The sequence below is a fragment of the Pteropus alecto genome, unplaced genomic scaffold (genome assembly GCF_000325575.1).
Source record: "Pteropus alecto unplaced genomic scaffold, ASM32557v1 scaffold42, whole genome shotgun sequence".
NCBI lineage: Eukaryota > Metazoa > Chordata > Mammalia > Chiroptera > Pteropodidae > Pteropus > Pteropus alecto.
The window spans coordinates 486,219-507,726 of NW_006434825.1; the positions used below are offsets into that span (position 1 = coordinate 486,219).

Here is a 21,508-nt window from a genome sequence, read left to right on the forward strand (position 1 = left end):
ACCGGGCAACAGATCCCAACTTGTGCACTGGGCAGTAGGGACTGGGGACATCAGACACACTCTCACTAGAATCAGGACAGGTGACAGAAAAGATTGGGCAATTAGCGGCAAGAGGAGAAAGGCACACGCTATGTACTGGCACCAATGACAAGCGTGTGGGCACACACAGGTGTCAGAGAAAACATGGAGTCCCGGAGTGGCCCAATTCTGGCCCAAGTGCTTCCTGACACAGGGCCTAAGTGTCTCTTAGTCTAGGTTCCCCCAGAAATGGACGCTGATGCCAGGATGCGTTTCCAAGTCGTTTATCCAAGAATCACTAGAAGAGGTGTGGGGCAGTGAGACGGGGAGGGAACGCAGCCCGTACAGTGTGTATCACCAACCCTGTGACCCCTGTGGGCCAATGGGGCTAATGAAGCCAGTGGAGAACACATCAGAGTTGTCCCAACCAAGGGCAAGGGTACTGGGGTATCGACCCACCAGCTCCCCATCTGTCCTTGGTCTCTTCCAAAGGCATTAACTCTCCAGGACTTCCCTCCACCAGAAGCCAGCAAAAGCCTTCAGGTACAGTGGCAGGTGTTGGCACAGGTTTGTGCCAAAGAGATAAAGACAGGCACCAATAGTGTCTACAATGGTTTCTGTTCCCTGCCACAAAACCAACCAGTCCAAATCACCAAAGGCCTTGAGGAGACCGAAACCCGGTTCACGCCTACTATACTCTTCCCCCAATAGTTCGCATAGCTCATGCCCTTACCTTTTCCAAGTCTTGGCTCAAGTGTCATCTTTTCAATGAGGCTTTCCATACCCTCAACCCCAATCCTGACCCTCACCATCCCCCACCGGCACTCTATTTCTTTCCATATACATGTAATGTATTCAATTACGATTTATAAGACCAGTCACCAACCTGTGCCACACATTAGCAGACATTCTACAGTCAGGTGCAATGCAGGCCCGAGTCTTGACATGCACTGAATCTGATAAGTGCCACCTAGGATGCAGGCCACCCCAGGAGAAAGTTCTACTGAGATTACCCAGTAATTTGCAGAAGCACAGCTGCAACAGGATGCACAGGGTCTGTGATCAGGTGTCACACCTAAATCTGGGAGAGACACCTAAGCAGATGGCAAAGCCAGCAGACATGCTCGATTCCACATTTTCAGTCTCTGTGGGAAAATAAAGCCACCTGACCTCATGAAGTGGGACACAGATTCACCATCATGATCATCGCAGCAGCTGCCACATGGAGAACACCTTTATGCTTGAGGAAGAAGGAAAAATATGGAAGTAAAGGAAGTGGGCAGTGCAGAAAGAGGAAGGAGGTATAGTCTAGAACTGCACTGTCTGCTATAGTAGCTACTGGCCAGATAGGGCTATTGAGTACTCAAAACTGAATTGATGCAAATTGACGTGTTCTGTGGGTATCAAAGATACATGGGATTTTGAAGACTCCAACCAAAAACAAGAATTTAAAATCTCATGAACAATTATGTTTTGTACGTGCTGAAATACCACAACTTTGGATATAGAGTTATATAAAATGTATTATTAAAATTAATGTAATCTCTCTTTACCTTTTTTTCAAGCGGTGAATAGAAAATATTAAACTATACACATGGCTGGCATTGATGGCTCATGTCATATTTCTTTTGGCCAGTGCTGGTCTAGAAGAAGCCCAGTTTGTGTAAAGCAGAATGCGAAGATGCACAGGGCAGTATGAGTGGGATGGGAGAAGGAGTGAAGTGTCTATGTAGATCTTTTGCCCCCTTTTATAACTGGGCTGCTTGTTTTCTTATTATTGAGGTTTAAGAGTTCTTTGTATATTTTTGATACAAGTCTTTTTTCAGCTATTTTCAGGTCAAATATTTTTTTCTGGCCTGTGGCTTCTCTTTTCAATCTCTTAATCTAAGTTTCCATAGCACAGGTTGATTTGGGAAAACTGGCCTGATACAGTTCCTCTAAAAAGTGTGGTACCCTTGGGCAAATTATCCAAGCATACTTAACTCACCAGTAAAAGGGCTTAACTCACAGGCTTATTGTGATGACTGAAAACTATACATGAATATCTATACACATGATGAATGGCTACATATGTGCTTGTGATGCTCGGCGCAATGCTTACTCATGGCACATGCTCAAGAAATTCAATAATTACTATGCCTAAAAGGTGCTCCCAAACTTTTACAAACACTCCCTATCCTGGTGCCAGCAGTGGCTCCCAATTCCATTTCCCCCAACACCTCTCAGGGGGTGGCTGGCAGCCAAACAGAGGGAGGGGGCTCAAGTGGGCAGTTAGGAAGTGAGAAGACATTTCCAGGGCTCCATGAAAAGATCACTAACTACAGATGCCCTGGCCCGAGGCATCTGAAACCTTGAAAGGATGGAAAAATCTATGTCATACCTCACCCATAGCATCTAGGTCAACTTGAACATTTATTAAGGAAACTAAAACAGGCTATCACCTTCAAAAATGATCACTTTGTCCCGAAAAAGCAGAAGTAATGATTAAAATTTATGGGTCTAGACTTGAGCCAAGAATCACATCCGTGTTGATCACTGTTCATGCCCATGTGCTCACGCTAACATCTCCAGAGTTTCTTCGCTCATTTGCCCCATAGTAAGCACCAGATGGCAACGCGAGGCTCCAGGAAAGTGAAAGTAAGATTGGAACGTAGCCCACAGAATGCTGCCCACAGAAAGTTGATGCAAAGGAAAAACATTGCATCAACTAAGAAGCATAAATAATGGGTTCTATTGAAAATAGAATGAGCCATAAAGGAAATGCAAATGGGAACCACAATAAGATGCAACTTCACTCCCACTAGAATGGCCATCATCAAAAAGACAGATAAGAACAAGCGCTGGCAAAGATGTGGAGAACCTTGTCCAGTGCTAGTTGGAATGTAAAACGGTGCAGCCACTTTTGAAAACACTCTTGGCGCTTCCTCAGTTAAACAGTTACATGTGACCTAGCAATTCCACTCTTAGGTATACATATCCAAGAGAATGAAAACATATTCACATAAAACTTTGTACACAAACGTTCACAGCAGCATTATTCATAAGTCGAAAAGTGGAAACAACCAAAATGTCTATCAACTGAATAATGAATAAACAAAATGTGGTCTATCCATACAATGGAATACTATGTAGCCATAAAAAAAAGAAATGAAGTACTTATACATACTACAATGTGGATGAACCTTGGCAATATTATGTTAAATAAAACAAGTCGGATGCAAAAGGCTCCATATTATTTAATTCAATTTATACGAAATGTCCAGAATGAGCAAAAGTATAAAGACAGAAAGTAGATTCCTCCTCAAAAAAAAAAAAAAAAAGGCCGCTCAACAGCACACATTTATTGAGCACATGCTCTACTGGGGGCACCCAGTGCCAGATGCTAGAAGTACAGAGGCAGCAAGACAATGCTTGCTTCAAGGAACTGGCGTCCAGTCTTTTCATGCCAGACCTAACTCTGTTCGGCAAGTCTGCGTAGCCCTACATTTTTGGAACCGGCTTCGAAATGGAAGGTCATTCAAAGCCTTATTCTTTTTTTTTTTTTTTCCACTGTGTCTCCAAGACCTGACACCGAGAGCCACCAGCCAGTCAGTCATGTGTCGATGGAACTGCTGTAGCACTGGAATGGAACCCATTAGCCACAGCCAGGTAACAGGTCGCGAACAGTGCTCCAAAGCCTGATTCTCGAGAAAAGAAAATGACACCCAATTCGTTTCTCAGAAGATGGGCTGTTTTACTAACAAACACCTAAGCTGAGCAATCAACTAGCACTAAAACCCAGCTGTCAATGTAGGCTTCCCTCCATATCGAGTTTCTCATCAAGAAGATCACGAAAATAACACCTTCATGAGGTTGCTGTATGGATTAAATGAGAACATATCAGCAGCCCTGGTCCACAGTACAGGCTCTATGTCTTCCTACCACCTTGAGATTGTGAAATCCACAATCTCAAGGGGAATCAAGCTGTTGCTTTCACAGCCTGGGCCAGAATAAATGTCCAACCACGAGGAGAAGGAAGCACAAACCACACTCACAAGACCCTTCCTTCATTTACCAATGAGTTTCCTATCTGTAACAGATGGAAAAGCTGATGGACGCCCAGGTGCAAAGCAGGGCGGAGGGTAACATATGAGTCAGTGCAACTTTCCTGGGGACAAATGAACACTGTGCCCGAGTCCACGACACAGCCTTTCCTTCCTCCAGAAATCCTTTTAGAAACTTATCCTAGGGAAATTACCAGCGATGTGCCTGAGAGTTAGCTATAATATTGTTCCCAGCATCAGTGTTTGACACGGCAAAACAACAAACTACGTAATATCCAAAATTTGAAGATTGGTAAAAAGATAAAATTAAAATTAAAAAATAAAGTGGAGAAGTAGTGCCATTTAAAACATGACAGAGGCGTGGAGTGGGAAGATTTGCACAACTGGAAACAATCTAAGTGTAATCAAAAGGACAGGTGGATTCCTCAAGGTGTACCCACTGAGTGAAACCACTAACAGGAGTCAAAATAACACTACTGATATCGATGTGGATACTTCACAATATATTACATACTAAGCACAAATTACATTTTCTGAAATATAAAAAAAAAATGCATGGGAATGATATTCATCAAAGTGTAATTCTGGTTCCTCTAGGGCAGGAGGACTATACGTGAAGACAGTTATATTTATAGTATCTTATTTCTTAAAAAAAAAAAAAAGATCCAAAGCAAATACTATGATTTATCTACGTTGGTTAGGAGAGCGTATTCATTGTTTATGGTTGCTATACAAATTACTATAAAATTAGTGGCTTAAGACAACACAGATTTATCATTTTACAGTTCTGGAGCTCAGAGATCCAAAAGGGGTCTCGCTGGGCTAAAATCAAGGTGCGGGCCTGGCTTCAGGGAAGCCCTTCTGGGCACTCTAGGCAAGAGTGTCTCCTTGTCTTTTCCAGCTGCTGGAGGCCATCTGCCTCCCTTGGCTCATGGACCCCTTCCACCTTCACGGCCATTGATTTCATCACTCTGACTTCTGCTTCTTTCATCACATCTTCTCAGTCTCCGGCCCTCCTCCTTTCCTCTTTCACTTATAAGGACCCTTGTGGTTACATCGGATAATCTAGATAATCCAGAATAACTTCCCATCTCAAGATCCTTAACTTAATCACATCAGCAATGAACCTTGTACAATATAGGGTAACAGAGTCATAAATTCTGGAGATTAAGATGAGGACCTCTTTGGGGGTAGGAAGGATCACCTTTATTTTACCTAACAGGGTATAAAGAAATAATAATAGTAACACTAATAACAGCCGCAACAGCAGCTAACTCTTATTGAGTGCTTTGGGATACTTTGAGGCAATACCCCAAAAGCATACTACATAATTAGCTTACCTAATCCTCATGAGAATCCAGTGGCAAGGCACCGCTATTATCCCTCTATGTAGATGGTACGATGAGAAGTTAAATAACTTGGCCATGGTCACAAACATTGTAAGGGGCAGAGCCAAAATCTGAACCCAGGCAGTTGGACTCTCGAGGACATGCTCTTGAGTACATAGGTGTTTGTCATCTTAGTCTCTACACCTATCTCAACTTCTAAAATAGCTCACAATAATAATAAAACATGGTCACAATATAGCACAAACTGCCAAGGGCATAATACTAAAGAGTATTATGAAAGGATTGCGTTTTGTAAACATATATCTGTCTTGCATAAAAAAGATCTGGAAGGGTGTACACACATACGGGCCTCTGGATGGGGGCTGAGGGAGTTGTTACCCTCAGTCAGTTGTAGCTTAAGATGTTTCTACTAATGAATACACGTTACTTCTACAATGGGAAAAAGAAGTCATTTTAATTAAGGAAAATAAAACAAGGTCAGAGGAGACCAGCTCAGAACCCTCTTAAACAGGAAATCGGCATAATGTTCACCCTTGGCCACCCGGCCTGGGCCCTTCTTGCCCCCCCACCAGGGCCACAGGTCCTCCTCCAGCCAGTCCCCAGGCAGGCGTGGGGGGCTGCTGCCACCAGCAGTGGCTGGCAGCAGGCCAGAAGTGGCCTGGAGAGACTGGGCGTGGTGCAGAGGGGACATCTGGCCATTGGGACCCCCTGAGGCTGGCACCTCCCCCGTGAGCCCTGTAGAGTCCCCTCTTCCTGCCACATTTGCTATGTTCTGTGTTTACTGTAACTTTGTTAATCTCCATTCTACAAATTAGTAAGTTTCCATGTTTCTCTTTCTCAGAACAGGATCCTTCTTCACATGCACAGACCTGCTGTCCCACCCCAGACTGTCTCCCACTGTGGCCACCAGCACAACTCGTGTAAGATGAGAGCAGCATCTTACAGCATCGTCCCAACAGTGCCGGGAGAGTGGAAAAGGCCTCTTTCATCCTAAACTGGTATCATCACTGATTCTGTTTACAAACCTTCGCCATCGCCCCGTTGACACTACTCCAAGTCCAGGCCTCCCCAGACTTGCAGAAAGAGAAAGCCAGGAGCTGAGCTGCCTGCCTACACCTCCTTCTCAAATCCAAGGACCTTAACTCCAATAGGACCCCCAGCCCGGCCGGTGCCAGAGAATAGCAAGAGGAAGAGGCCTCTACATGTGTGGACTGCACTGCGCCCTCTCCCATGCCCCCAAATAGCCACAAATGCATGCTCTGCAAGCGATCATGGCAGCGTGAGCACAAGGCACCCTCTGTCAAGTACATACCACGCATGCTACATGCATTTACAAATTTAATGCTCATAACAATCCTACAGGGTAGTTTCGCCATTGCCCCATCTCCCAGCTGAGTAAACTCAGGCCCAAAGGAACTAAGAGGTGGAGTGAACTGCCCAGGGTCATGCGGCCAGTGAGCGGAGGGCCAAGACCGGAACCGCTGTGTGTGGTTAAAGAGGAAGTTGTCACAGAGATGCCCTATCTTAACCCAGATACTGCCATCTCTGGAGAGAATGAGAGGGACAAAGGCTGAAAGGGCATCTAGGTCCTTTCCCTGATTTGTCTGCTGTGTATTTGTGAAGCACCCACTGCAGGCCAGGCACGGGCTAAGTGCTGGGGATTCCTCCCTGGTGAGCAAGACAGACAGGTACCTGCCTTCCAGAGCTCACAGTCTGAGGTGAGGACGCCGAGGACCTGGCTCCAAGGTCAGGCTTTGCCAGAGGGCAGGAAAGTCACCGCCAGAATTTCTGGCTTCCACTTCAAACTGCATAGCATTTAAGTCTCTTCCAAAACAAAACAAGACGTGTCACTTTGCTAGCCTAATATGAGGAAATGCACACTTATATCTAAGATAGATATGGGAGCGGCAGGCGGTGGGAATGATCTTTCCAAACGGACTCACCAAAGGATTTCTTCTAACGGCTCCCTCCTCTAGTTAGACATCCAGAAGAGCTTTAACTTGCAGCTACCAGTCAGGAGCCTCTAATTACACAAAGCAGGACACACCTGCATTCCAGGTCTTGGCACTACTGCGAGAGACAGAGGCTCCCTGGCTTCTCAGAGTGGACCGTGTCCACACTCCAGCTGTCTCTCCTCTCTCCCCCGACAGCCAGATGGAGTTCTGGGCTGGGACACCTAATTCCCCAAAAGCCAGACTGAAAGAAACTCATGTCTACACCCCACAGCCATGGGAGCACAGAGAACCGGATCAGCCACAACTAACTAGACACACACCAGGTCCTCCAAAGGGGAGGCTTGTTTGCTTGGAGTAGAGATTTCAAGAGGAGACAGGAGAGAAGCATGAGGAGTAATAAGGAGAACAAACCTTACATAGTGTTTCCCAGGCACCTTTCTAAATGACTTACCTACAGGACGTCATCTGATCCTAACCGCCCTCCAAGGAGGGTGCCATCATTCTCCCCATTTTATGGGTGAGGAAACAGCAGCACAGAGAGGTCAGTCTCTTGCCCAACGTCACACAGCTAATAAGCAATAGAGCCAGGAGTCAAACCCAAGCAGGCTGGCTCTAGTCCCCACATTTCACCAGGACACGGCACCGCCCCTCACACCCTCATGGCCCAAGCCAAGACCAGTGTAGCCAGGAAGCAAGATGACACTTGGGATACTCTTAAATTCTTTTACAACCAACTCCAACTTACCCATAATATCTGTGGCCAGAAGGATATATCAATTGCCAGGCTCACGCCACTGCCCCTCAGGCCCCTTTTAAAGGGGAGTATATTAGTTTGCTAGGGCTGCTATAACGATGTACCACAAACTGGGTGGCTAAAACAACAGAGATCCATTGTCTCATAGCTCTGGAGGCTGGGAGTCCCAGCTCTAGGTGTTGGCAGGGAGGACCTATGCCGTGCCTCTCTCCTAGCTTCTGGCGATGGCTGGCAATCTTTGGTGCTCCTTAACTTGCAGATGCATCACTCCAATCTCTGCATCCATCATCACATGGCCTTCTCTACCTGAGTGTGTGTGTGTGTATGTCTTATCAGGGTACCAGTCATATTGGATTAGGGGCCCACCCTATACCAGCATGACTTCATCTGAACTAATTATATCTGCAGTGACCCTATTTCCAAATAAGGTCATTCTGTGGTACTGTGGGGTTAGAGCTTCGACATATGAATGGGGCGGGGGGAGGGCGGACACAATTCAACCCATTACAAGGACCCATCCCTGCCCATAAGCCCTGAAAAAGCCACACTATGTTCTCCAATAAGAGATGCCATCTAAACCATCCACAACCCCACCAAAGCTGACCAGAGAGGATACTAGCCTCAAAACAGCCAATCTCCCCATACTGGCTCAAAAAGAGCCACCAATCAGAGGCGTCTCTTGGGAGTCCATTCTTGGGAGGCTGGGAAATCAAAGCCTTCTGGGCACAGAGAGTCAAAATGGAGAGAGGCTTTGCTGGGGAGAGTCTAGCAATGGCTGCAAGGAATCCTCAGAGGACAGAGGAGGCTGGTTTATGGAGAGACGTCACCCCCAGTGGCTCTTCTCACAGACAGTACAAAGGAGTCTTCAGTGCCACCAGCTCTCCTTCCCATGAGGCCCAGTGGTAAGGTTGTTCATTTTCTTGGATCCCTGCAAGACGCACACACACACCGCCCCTCACCACACACACACACAATCGCTCTGTTTTCTAGCCATCAGTGGGGCTCCTATAACCACCTCTGCAACCTCCAAAGTTAGGGGCTGTGGAAGAGCCTGGGAGATGCCCACCAAACTCGTTTCCCACCCTTCCTAGAACATAGCTAGGCCACATTTCCCAGTATCCTTTGCATCTAGTCACAGGACAAGTAGTGGTCAATGGAAGGTGGGAACCTTCCACTATCCAGGCCTTGCTTATCAAAACCTCCTAAGCCATCTTCCACTCTTCCTCTTCTCCCACATGCTCACTGGACACATAGATCCGGAGGTGGCCTCAGACGCCTTAGGGGATGGTGGTGACACCAAACGGTAGAGCCCCACTCCACAATCCCACTGAATCATGACTTAAATGAGAAATTTGTATCAAGAAATCATTTGTTGCTGCAGTTAGCCTACACTGAAGCATATAGAAGCTTTATGGCTATGCCCTCTGCCCGGAATGCTCTCTCCCCAGCGTTTCCCATGGCTCCCTCTTTCTCACCCTTCAAATCCCAGCTCAAATGTCACCTTTGCAGAGGGTGCCTGCCCTATTGAAATAGTGCTTCTGATTCCTCTTTGTCACAGTGCCCTGTTTCTTTCCTTCCTGGCGTCCATCACAATCAAAATGATTAAAGATTAGTTTAGCTTTTTCTGTCTTTCCTGTGAGACTGTAATCTCCTCTAGGGATCTCCATTGTCCTGTTCACTTGATCCCCAGTGGAAAGCATAATACCCGTTACACACCAGCTCCTCTTTGAGTATTTGCTAGAGCAACAAAGAAACGAATTCTAAGAACATCAAATGATCGTCATCCAGGACAGAAGACAACCCTTGCGTAACCACAGAAACCAATTCCTCAACCGTCCAGCACACAAGCAGGTCTGTACGAATGTCAGGAATAAAAACAACAGCTCTGTTTTTCACACCAGCGGGCTCCAACATGGAGAACATATATCCCAGGAGGAGAGCAGGACAATTCATCGGGTGCAGCAAGGAAAATCATTATCTAAATGGAAGTTCTAATGTTTATCTCCTTTCTACAATGTCCCTTTGTTTGATAACGATAACAATGAGGACAAAAGCAGCCAATACTTGAGCACCTACCTCCTGTGTGCCTGGCCCTATTGAAAGCAGGTTTTACACATTCATTTAATCCTCTCCAGAGCCTCCTGAGAGAGGTTAATTATTCCCATTTTACAGATGTGAAAATGGAGACACAGAGAGGTGACATGAGTGGTCCAAGGTCACACCCCAACTAAGCGGCATCTGAACCCCGGCACTCAGGCCCCAGAGTCTGTGCTATTATATACCATAACTGCACATCTATAATTCAAAAATAAATAAGTTTACAGCCCCCAGGGACCCTGGCTAAATCTCAGTTCTGGTGGATTCTTGACTGAAGGAGCTTGGAGACCACTTTCAAACAATAGATTTCTTCTTAAGAGATGCCAGTGAGAAAATATCTACCTCCTATTATTTTGAAAACATTCTGATAAAATAACAACTTTCAAAAATATTTATTTAATAAGTAAAAGGCCAAGGATGGAATTCAGAACCAGCTGAGATACAGCATGACCCCATTTCTGTTAGCACTTGCCACGCCGCTGTGTTCACGGTCTCCTCTCGGCATGTCTGTCGCCCCACTAATCAGGGCACATCTGGGGTCTCCTTCCTCTTGGCACCTCCGGCACCCGGCAGAGTGTGTCCTCTATATGCATCAGGAATGGATGTATTTCCCTCCTGTTGCAACGAAGTCTGCACAAAGCTGTGGTTCTTGGGTCCCTAGCCCAGTGCTTCTCTGTCACACGCAGAACTGAAACATCTCTGAGGTGATGTAGGAGAAAGTAACACACAGCAGGAAGAAGCTTTGAGACTCCGAAGGCAGACAGAATGGGTGCAAACTGTAGTTCTGCCCCTTCCCGACCGTGTGGCCTTGGGCATGTCCGTCTCCTCAGGACTCAGTTTCCTCATAAATAAAGCGGGGATAATTCCTGCTTCACAGGGTTACTTTGAGGATTTAATGAGTTTTCTATGTAATGTGCTTGCACAGGGACCAATATACAGTGAGCATTCATTAGAGGTGGCTGCTGCTGCTTTTATTATTATTATTATTATCATTATTAGGCAGGCAAACCAAGCACCTAATACCAAGAAAACAGAACCGCTCCTATTGTTGAGAATCCCTCATTCATGGGCAGCCACAACTTACCAAAAATAAGCAGACAGAGAAGTGAAAGTGAAAACTTCAGGATAAAAGCCTATTTAGTAGAGACGGATGCTGTCCGAGCCCTCAAAAGTGACTTATCACCACACCAACCCTACCAGACCCCACGAACAGGTGGCACCAAGGAGACCCCAGGGCACATTCGAGACCTCCCAAATGGAACAGACGCGGGAGGACCCCGAAGGTTCAAGGTAGAAAGGCCCCGAGCAGGGCCGTTTTCCCGCTGTGGTCTGCTCAGCTGGTGCCCCAGGAAGGAAAGAAAAAGCACATGTGGGCGGCACCTCCATGAGCTCCTCCCTCCAGCCAGAGAGTCACAAGGAGACCAGTGCTGGGAGAAATCTCTCACGGTATTGTTTCAATTGTGCAATATTTCCCACATATAAAACAGAACATAAAATCCATTTAATTCTCACCCAATATGATAGGAACTATTATCCCACTTGACAGATAGGTAAACTGAGGGACCTAGTAGATGATAGAGCAGAGATTTGAGCCTAAAGTCTGAATCCAGAGTCCAGGTATGCTCGTGGTCCCCTGGCTCCAAGGTGGTCACCATCAGTTCCTTCCCACCCTGGACGCACGTGCCACTCCCTCTCCAAGAGGAGATTCTCCATTCCTTGAACCCGAGCAGGCCTTGGTGACCTGAGCTGATGCAAGTGGCATTCTGGGGCTGCCGATGCAAGGTCCTGCAGCTTCAACCTGGAACTCATGGAACGCTCGCCCTGGGGTCACGTAAGAAGTCCAACTACCCTGGGACCACCAGGCAGGAGGCGCTCAGTCAACAGTTCCAGCTGAGCCCAGTCCTCCAGCCATCACTATCAAGGTGCCAGATGTGTGAGAAGATTCTGGAACCTTCCAGACCAAGGGACATACCAGTTTAGTACCACCGAATGACCTCAGTCCAGGGCATGAAAAACAGAAGCATCACCCAGCTGAGCTCTGCCCAGATCTCTGACCCACATATCTCCTCGCTCACACTCAGTGGGCCACTGATCCCACTTCAAGGCAGCCAACCTGCTGGTCACCTGACAAACCCCTCCCTCAGCTCCCCACAAAGCGGCTGCTCTGCTGAGAAGCCTCCCCGTTCCCCACCAGCTCCCTGACACCCAGACAGACAAAACCTTCTTCCTCACATGGTACCAGGCCAGACCCTCATTGGGGTGCTGACCACACGCCCGTGCGGTGGCTGGCTGAGGAGTCTGTTTTGCCTCCAGAGAGGAACTCCGTCCCTCCTCCTCTCTCTCAGCAGAGTCCAGCATCCAATATGACGGCAAACATGGGCTGACCCATCAAACGGCTCTGTCACGACAGGGTCAAAGAGAAACCTTAATATACCCAGTGGTATTTTATGGCTCTAAGCAAAGCAAAGCATCCCCGGCCTTGACCTGCTAGATGCCAGGAGCACCCTCCCCCCAATTATGACAGCTAAAAATGTCTACAGACTTTGCCAAATGCCCCAGGGGAATTACCCTGGTTGAGAACCACTCGCTGCTTTAGTAGGTGGAATCCATGTGTGTCTATCTTCGCCCAGACCCACATGTGGGTTGTGATACCTGCCAAAAGTCACATGCCATTTGCCAAGTGTCCCATAAGCACACGCTGTGCTCCCTCGTGCCTGCCTGACCCTTTGCAGACCTCACGGTAACCTGCAAATTCCCCCTAAGAACCCCGAAAGGAATGCTACAGCTGGAGGGTTCCCCCCAGGATGCCAGACTTACAGCGGGTGGCTGTGAATACAGCCCTGAGAATCCCCACCCAGGACCCAAAGTGGTCCAGGGAGCACCATTTCTAACTCTTTTCCCCAGAATTGGCTTTCTTGTCTCTTTACAACCACCACCAACACAGCCATCTCACACAGGACTGCCAGAGCATGTCCGAAAATGCAGTCACATCACCTCTCTTCTGGGTACCCTTCCATGGATCCCCACTGCTCTCCAGAAGTCTAGACACCTAAGCAAGACTGTGCCACCCTAGAAAGCTGGACGCTACTCATTAGCAACGATGGCAAAAGTAACAGCAGCAGTGCCCACAGTCTGAGTGTTTATCCCATGCTCTGCGCCGTGTGGAACCCCTCTGATGTATTTCCTCCTTCATTCATTCCCAACCATAACTTGGTGGGGTGGATACCACTATTATTCCCATTTTACAGATAAGAGAATTAAATCTCAGAAAGCGGATGTAACTTGGTCGCAGTCACACAGCAAAACTTATCAAATGGTGCTGGAAGTCAAGCCCCAGGCTGCCTGTCCTTAATGAAACAATGTAGGCTCCATGAGGATTTTAATCTAATTACTGCTGTATCTCCAGTACCTAGAACAGTGCCTGGCAGAGCAGGCATTTAAATACGGAAGGGAAAAAAGGGAGGGAGGGAGGCAGGCAGGGAGGGAGGCAGGCAGGGAGGCTCTCAAACAGTATATACCAAACCTGGTTAATTACAAGGGTCACCTGGGAAGCCTATTAAAATACAGTACTGAGTCTCAACCAACCTGGTGAATGACAGTCTTCCTTAGCCACTCCCAAGAGAAGGAGCTGCTTTTAGTTAACTGAATGATGGGAACTACAGGGCATAGATTTCAGGAGCCAAAATCCTGCTGTCTCATGCCTCTAAGAAAGAGCTTCGGGGGAAGGTTCCAGTAGCCGATACTTTTACGAGTTCCCCACACCCCCGGTGTTTCTGAGGGTCAGCCAAGCTTGGTACCGGCCGATCCAGAAGAGAAAGGACCCCGTCCACTCTCGGCGTGGCACACCTGTATTTACAGTCAATGCCCCTTCCACCCCCTGCAGGCCCCGCCCCCACCCCAGCTGCGCCAGGTTTTGGGGCCACCTGGGAGGTCGAGTGTGGCCAAAACAAACAAAACTGAGAGGAAAGTTGGCTGCCTCCACACACGGTCATCTTCAAAGCAGGGCTCTGACGCTGGGCCATCTGAGGCCTGCTTGGCTCTGAAGCCAGGAGAAATCTTTCAGAAAGCTGTTTAATGTCACTCATGAGAAAAATCAAATGAAGAACTACGTCAAATCACTAGAGTCCACCTGTGAATGGCCAAGTTCGGAACGCGCCCCTCTCCCCCATCACAGTGCGGATGAAGGTTTCGGGGACAGGCACTCTCGTGCCTCATGGGCTTTTGTGGGGTGTCGCCAAACTGCCAAAGTCAAAATACCCTGTACTCTTTAGCTCGGGAGTCACACGTATAGGAAGTTGTCCTTCAAATATACCCTTGTATATATTTGTGCATGAAAGAACGCGAGAACGACCCTCACGCACTGCTGGTGGGAGTGCAAAATGGAGCAGCCACCTGAAAAATAGTCTGGCAGTTCCCAACATGATTAAACGGAGTCACCACGTGACCCAGCAATTACAACTCAGCACACACACAAGAAGTGAAAACGTGCATCCACACAAAAACTTGCTCATAGCAGCACTATTCCTAAGTGCCAAGAAGTGAAACAACCCATCCATCCATGAATGAACAAACTAACTGTGGGAAATTGATGCGGTGGAATATTATTTAGCCAGAGAAAGGAGCAAAGTACCGATACACGCCACAACGTGGACGAACCTTGAAAACGTTGTGCTCAGGGAAAGAAGTCAGACACAAAAAGCCACGAGTCTACTTAAAGGAAACGTCCAAAACAGGGAAATCTAGAGACAGAAAAAAGACGAATGGTTGCTTAGGGCAGGGGAGAAGGACGGGGAGTCGAGGGTGATGGCTAACGGGTGCAGGGTTTGTTTTTGAGGTGATAAAAATGTTCTAAAATTGCACATACCTGTGAATATACTCAAAACCTCTGCATCGTTATTTTAAATGGGTAAATTCTCTGGTATGTGAATTCTCTCTCAATGAAGGAGAAGAAAAAGAAGAAGAATGCAAGTACAGTAGCTGCGGCTAATAGCAAAAGACTGGAAATAGCCCAAATGTCCATCTCTAGGGGTTACACTGCAGTCAGAATACTACGCGGCCACGGGAGAAGGCAGAGCAATGTGCTCTTGAGAAACCACCTCCAAGATGATTACTCGATTTAAAAAAAGAAATCAAGGTGCAGAAGTGTATGTAGGAGGGATCCATTTGTGCAAAAAAAACACAACACACACATCACCCAAGCACAGAATACTTCTGGAAGACAAAAGACTTTGATAATGAGCTTGCCTGTGGAGCAGGGGATGGGGGCTGAGGAAGAGAAACGTTTATTTATGAACTTTTTTGCCTTTCCCCCAAGTGTACGTTTTAATTTTTCATTTAAAGAAGAGTCAATAAAAATGCAAATTAAAGCAAGTATCTGCAACTGAAAGCTGCTTAAGTCTTCTTACTCTATTTGTCAAAAGGTCTTAGAAACTTTAGGAACTGAGCCAATTGTCGGATCTAAGGGGCGTGGGGAAGGGAAGATGCCTCCACCCGACCAGCTTCATTTGAAAGCTACAGGACATTCGGTGGCTTGCCCTGTCCACATGCAGCTGAAGTAAAGGCCTCTCATTCTGTGGTTTGCAGTGAAACAAAACAAGCATTTATTTGGCTTCTGAGCTATGAGTTTCTACTCTGGCCAGTTAGCCCTTCAGAGGCCAGACAGGATGACCATCCATGGCAACCAAATGATCCCTGATGCTGTCAGACAGAGAGCACCCCCTGCCCGCCCAAGTGAGCTGTCTGAATGTCATTGCCAAGTTGACCCACTCGGGCCTGTTATTTCACCAGTAACTAGCTGAATCTCCCCTATCTGCTCTAAGCCCCATCAGAGATGCAGACAAAGTGGCCACACTCATTTTTAGAAAACGAGAAGAAGGTATCAAACCAACAACTACAGTGACAAGTGAAGGCGGGAAGGTGAGAAGGTGCATAGGCCAGAACTTGGGGAGGACAGGCCACACTGCCCCGTCCAGCAGGTACTCACAGAAGCCCTCGATCTTGTCAGCCGTCTTACTCCAGGCCACTTGCCGTGTCTCCATGATCACCTGGACAGTCCTCCGCTCCGGGGTGGACTTGCGGAAGCTGAACACAGTCATCACCGTGCCCAGCTCCAAGGCCCTCTTGATCTGGCTCTTCTCGTATTCCGGAAGGGTGTCCACGTTGACCATGGTGGTCATTGTCAGCCACTCCAGGGAGAAGGACGGAGTGAGGGAACAAAGAGGCTGGAAGGGCAGAATAAAGGAGTGACTTGGTTTTAGTTAACCGAGCGGGATTTAGTTAACAGGGCTTGGACTTCAAGAGCCAAAATCCTGTCTCAGCGTGAGTTTAAGAGAAGATTCTAGTGGCAGCATGAATTGCTGACCACTCAAAGCCCACACAGGACACACTAAGGTTTAAACAGAAGTGGAGGTATGGGAGGAGGTCCCTGACCTCAGTGGTCCAACCGTTATCCAGGCTTTGAATAATCAAATCACCCCAGCCTGGTAGTGAGCCTCTCCCTCCCCACACTTCTATGCTATAGAATATTTGAATAGCCAAAGCAGCCCAGACTGGCTCCCACCCTCCACCCCCAGCATCTTTTGCTATCCTGCCTAGAGATATCTAAGCATCCCTTTACTTCCTAAGTGAAACCGGGAACAGAAGAAGAAGAAAAAAACCTTCAGAATATGTCTGTGGAGACCTCAGCATGGAAATGGGGCCAAAAGGACAGAAAATGTCAGGGCCCACCAGCCTCAAGTTCAAATCCTGGTGTAGGTTCCTCCTGACTGTGTGGCCCCGGGAAGTCTGTGTGACTTCTGCAAGCCTCAGTTCCATCCTTTCTAACAGGAATGTTGGGACAGTTAGGAAGCCTGGAATGTGATGTCGCAAGCAAAGCACCTAGCGTGCTGCTCAGCATCCGGCAGGTGTTCTGGATCGCCACTCACTCCCCTGCACGGTCAGTGTTTATCAGGGAGGTGCTGGAGCCCCAGATCTTGGAGCCATCCTTGTCTGGCCTCTCTCACAACCAAAACCAATCCACCAGCAAAGCCAGAACCCAACCTGTCTCGCCCCTTCCCGGGTTCCTTCTAGGATCTTATACTTCGATTATTCTAAGCGCCTACTAATTGGTCACTCTGCTTCTGCCCCAACCTCCTACAGTCAACTCTCAGACCAGTAGCCAGAATGCTTTCAGAACAAGAGTGAAATCGTGTGGCTCCCTTGCTCAACGCTGCAGCCGCTCTTGTTCTGCAGACCCCCCCACTACCAATTCTGCCTCCCAAATGTCCAAAGACACACTGCCTGCCACTCAAGAGGGGACTTGAACTGAAGGCTGGCTAGCTGCAGACCCTACACCAAGTCACCTAAGCCCTCAGGCCTCATTTCCACACCTGTAAAGGAGAAGATAGATTACAAGCACCTCCAAAGGCTTTTGCGAGGATGAAACTAGCTTATCTCGGCCCTTAAGACAATGATGCAAAGTCAGTGCCACTCAGATTTACCTATTGTTACCACTGCCAACAATTGTTCTGTATATCTTTGTTTTTTCCTCCCCTCCCTCCGAAACTCAGCCGTGACTCCATAGAGAGGCTGGTGGTCAAAAGGGCTGTCTGGGCCAGTCTGCCTCTGATCCCCAGAGCCTCCTGCCAAGTTGCTCAAATTCAGGGCCTCGGTCCCTCACGTATAAAATGGGGATAACAATACCACCTCCAGAGACACTGGAGGACTGAAAGCTACCATGTACACACAGCCCCCAGCATTTAGCAGGGCCTCAGACAATGTCAATCAGCCAGTTGGTCAACATGTTAATCTAGTGTCAACTACATGCCAGGTCCGGAGCTGGAAACTAAGAAGCAAATGAGGAGGAATGGGGAGAGGCCCAGACCTTGCCCTTCACCCCCTCCTCCCTCCTCCCTCTACCTCACACCCACGGCCAAAGGCAGCTCTGCAGGTACACTGGCAGCCGGAGATAATATTATGAATTATACCTGCTCTGTTCATCTGGAAACAGACCAGTGGGCAAAGGCCCTGCAGGACTCTGAGGGTGTGCCAAAATTCCGCCCAAAGTTAGCCTCCCACCTCTTCACCCTCTAGTCCAGGTAAAGCGGAAGGACAAGGTGCCCCTGGCCAGTCTTATCCAATAACTATTTATTGCCCCAGCCCAGGTACCATCACCTGCTATACATCTCATTTATCTCAATGAGAAATACCAGAGGTGAAAACTGAAGTCCTGAGAGGTGAAACGACGTGATCAAGGTCATGCAGACACGTGGCCACATCAGGATCAGAACCCAGGTCTGAATCCCATGCCCCTGCTCCTTCGGCACCTGCCTTCTGGAATTCAGAATCCTGTGGCAGAATGTGGCCAGACAGCGACTAATCTGGCAGCCCCCGTCTCTCTCTAGAGATTAAAAGACTTATCCACGGTGACACAGCGGGAAAGTGGCAGAACCAGGATTTGAACCTGGTCCAGCTCTGCAGCTCTTCACCATGCTGACCACCCCAGCCATGAGCCTTTGGAGTTCCCCATTCCCAGGTTTCAAGGCTAATGTGCAGGAGGGCATGAACAGGAAACGCCCTGACACAATGCCTCCACCTTCGATTAGACCCGCCAACCAAGAGGCACTTACCCAGGCCCTCAGTTCTATCTGGCTCTGGGAGGGCCTTGGCCTTAAGTGTCCCGGGATTCCTGTACGTCCAGCTCAGGTGCCCAGTGGATTGGCTCAACGATAAACATCAAGTCTCTCATGCTGCCTCTCGCCAAGAACTGGAAAGACATCCTGATGGCCACAAGATCCTTCGAGTCAACCACCAAAACCCAGCCAGCTCCCCACCCAGGCTTGCAGAGCTGGACGCTTCAACTAAGGCAAGGAGGTCTCCAAGGCCTTGACCCCAGCGGAGGGCACTAGCCATCACAAGCAATTTCCATTTTGCTTCTGCTTTCAAAAAAAAAAAAAAAATGAAATAGTCTTGAAATCCCTTTTTTGTTCCTGTTTCTCAGCTTCCCTGGGTAATTTTGTAAAATGACTTATGATGTAAATACAAACGTGGCTGGGATTCAATAAAAGGTTTTGCCGTTTTTACTTTTCACGTCCTTTTCTTGGAAATAAACTTCTGGAATACAAGGACCCAGAACCAGAAAGCAGGGGAACTTTTTTCTCTTTGTTGCTTTTTACACACGTTAGGCTAGTACAGGATTTCATACAAAATCCCCAAAATTAGTTGTTAAAATTTGGCAGTCACATCCCTGAGAGGTAACCACCCCTTCTACAACTTAAGAGACGTTACTGCTCCACTCACACCCGCCCTGCAGCATCGGGATACATGCTGTCACTGCGAGAACAGGCAGTGTCAGCCACTGCAGGCAGGAATGTGAATTGGTTCCACTTTTTTCTTAGGGCAACCCTGTGAGTACCTATTAAAATGTAAAACATACATGTGCTTTGATCCAACAATAACATATGTGCAGGAACATGCACAAAGATGTCCACGGAAGCATCGTTTGTAATAGAAAAAGACATAAACCAGTAAATAATTCACTGCTCATCAGTGTGTGTTGGGGGGAGTCCCTTAAATAATGTGCCATAGCTACTGGAAAGCATGAGGACTATTTATAAGCAATTTAATCTGGAAAGATTCATGAGATAGATGAAGAGCTGTACACCAATAAGTATAAGATAACTACATTTTTAAAAAGCTGTCTGCTTATAAATCCAGATGGAAGAGGTTAGAAAGGATGACTTGACTTTTTATTCATTTAAGTGGTGACATTATGAATGAGGTTTACTTTTTTTGTGTTTTTATTGTTTTCTAAACTAAGACGTGTTTTCAAGTTTTCTCACTGGCCATTTTCCACCATCTCCACCCAGCAAAGGACTATTCACAGGGGTCCTCAGCTTTGACTTCCAGAGGAGCCACCCCACGCTCAAGGTTGAGTGCTGGGGAGGGTGGGCAGTTGGGAGAGACAGCAGCATCATTAGGCAATTTCAGCATCCATGAAGCCTGCAGTGGTTATTGTCCCTGAGCTAGTACACACAGCTTTGTAATAGGATAAGTGCCTGGGGCTTGCATGAACCCCTACATTAGTAAGCCCTCCCTGTCGACCTATAGCTAAGGCTGATGACCCAAGCCCCACGCAGGGCCCTTAGCCAGAGGGTGAAGAACTAGGCCGCACCCTTTCAACAGATAAGCCCCAGTTCTCAACACAGCCCTGGAGTGTAGGCTTGGGAGGCCCCAGAGTCTATAGGAGAAGAAACTGAGGCTCAGGGTTCTTCAACTTGCCCAGAACCATACAGCTGGAACTGAAATTCAAATTAAGTTGATTGACAGGGCCACCTGTTTCCCGTGAACCACGTCAGCCCCCTAACCCCACGACACTCTTTTGTAAATCTCATTCAAAATTAGGTGCTAACCCCGCCCCCCATCCCCCAGACTCCACCGGAATCCAGACGCCAACCCCCAGGCCAAATGGGACACATCCTTCCCTCGAATTCTTCCGCTACGGGGATAATGACCTGTTTGGGATTCCAAAACATAACTAAGAAAACGCACAGACGCACGCACAGAAATAGGCGTACAATTGTGAGGTGGGAGAGAGAATCATAAATCCCCCGAACACTCTCCTGGTCCCTCCTGGGGAAGGGCTGCGCCTTCTGTGGTATCGCGCCGCCACCCACCCACAGGCAACCACCTGTGCAATACGGGGAAGTGCCGGGGACGGCCCGGCCGCGCACGGTCGGCGAGCCCTGGGCACAGAGGTGGCCAGAAACACGGCCCGACCCCTCGCAGGACCCTGCGGCCACGGGAGCCTCGAACGCCAGTGCGCGCGCGACCCCCCGAACGCAAGCCGCGGCGCTTCCTCCGGGTTCCCATTCAAAGCCGGGGCCGCCCTAGGGCACCCACCGGCGAAGTGGCGTCCGCCCCGGGTGAGGAAGTGGTCGGCGGCCCGGCCCGGACTCCTGCCTTCACCGCCTGGACCTCCGGCCCCGCGGGCGGGAACCCGGACGGCGCTCCCCCCTCTGCCGGTGCCAGCTGCGCCCCGGCGCAGGTTGCCCCTCGGACGCAAACCACTGGGCGCCAAGTGCCCGAGCACAGGTCCCCGGGCGCCCACGTGAGCTCCCTTCGGGCCGGGCCACCCACCTGGCCGTGCCCCCGCCGCGGGTCCCGGCTCAGGGGTCCCGCGCGCAGCCGCCCGCCGTCCGGGCTCCGGGCACTCCTCGCCGCGCACTCCCCACAACGCGTGCGCTGCTACTTCTGCTTCTTCAGCCTCTGCAGCGCGCCACGTGACTCCTCTGGGGCCGCCCCCCACGCCCCGGC

General features: G+C 48.6%; 1 protein-coding gene and 1 non-coding gene across 2 annotated transcripts in view; both read right to left on the reverse strand.

The window, feature by feature from the left end:
- PLCG2 (phospholipase C gamma 2) overlaps positions 1-21,450 on the reverse strand; it is a 137,222-nt gene extending 115,772 nt beyond the window's left edge. The window contains exons 1-2 of the mRNA XM_006909701.3: positions 21,332-21,450; positions 16,200-16,437 (exon numbers count right to left, since the gene is read on the reverse strand). Of these exons, the coding sequence (XP_006909763.1) occupies positions 16,200-16,392 (193 nt within the window). The 5' untranslated portion in view covers positions 16,393-16,437; positions 21,332-21,450. The remainder of the gene's footprint in view (positions 1-16,199; positions 16,438-21,331) is intronic.
- LOC112478265 lies at positions 3,568-3,689 on the reverse strand. Its single transcript, XR_003045755.1, has one exon. It is a non-coding gene; the product is annotated as a small nucleolar RNA SNORA54 (small nucleolar RNA).
- Positions 21,451-21,508: the final 58 nt, after the last annotated feature.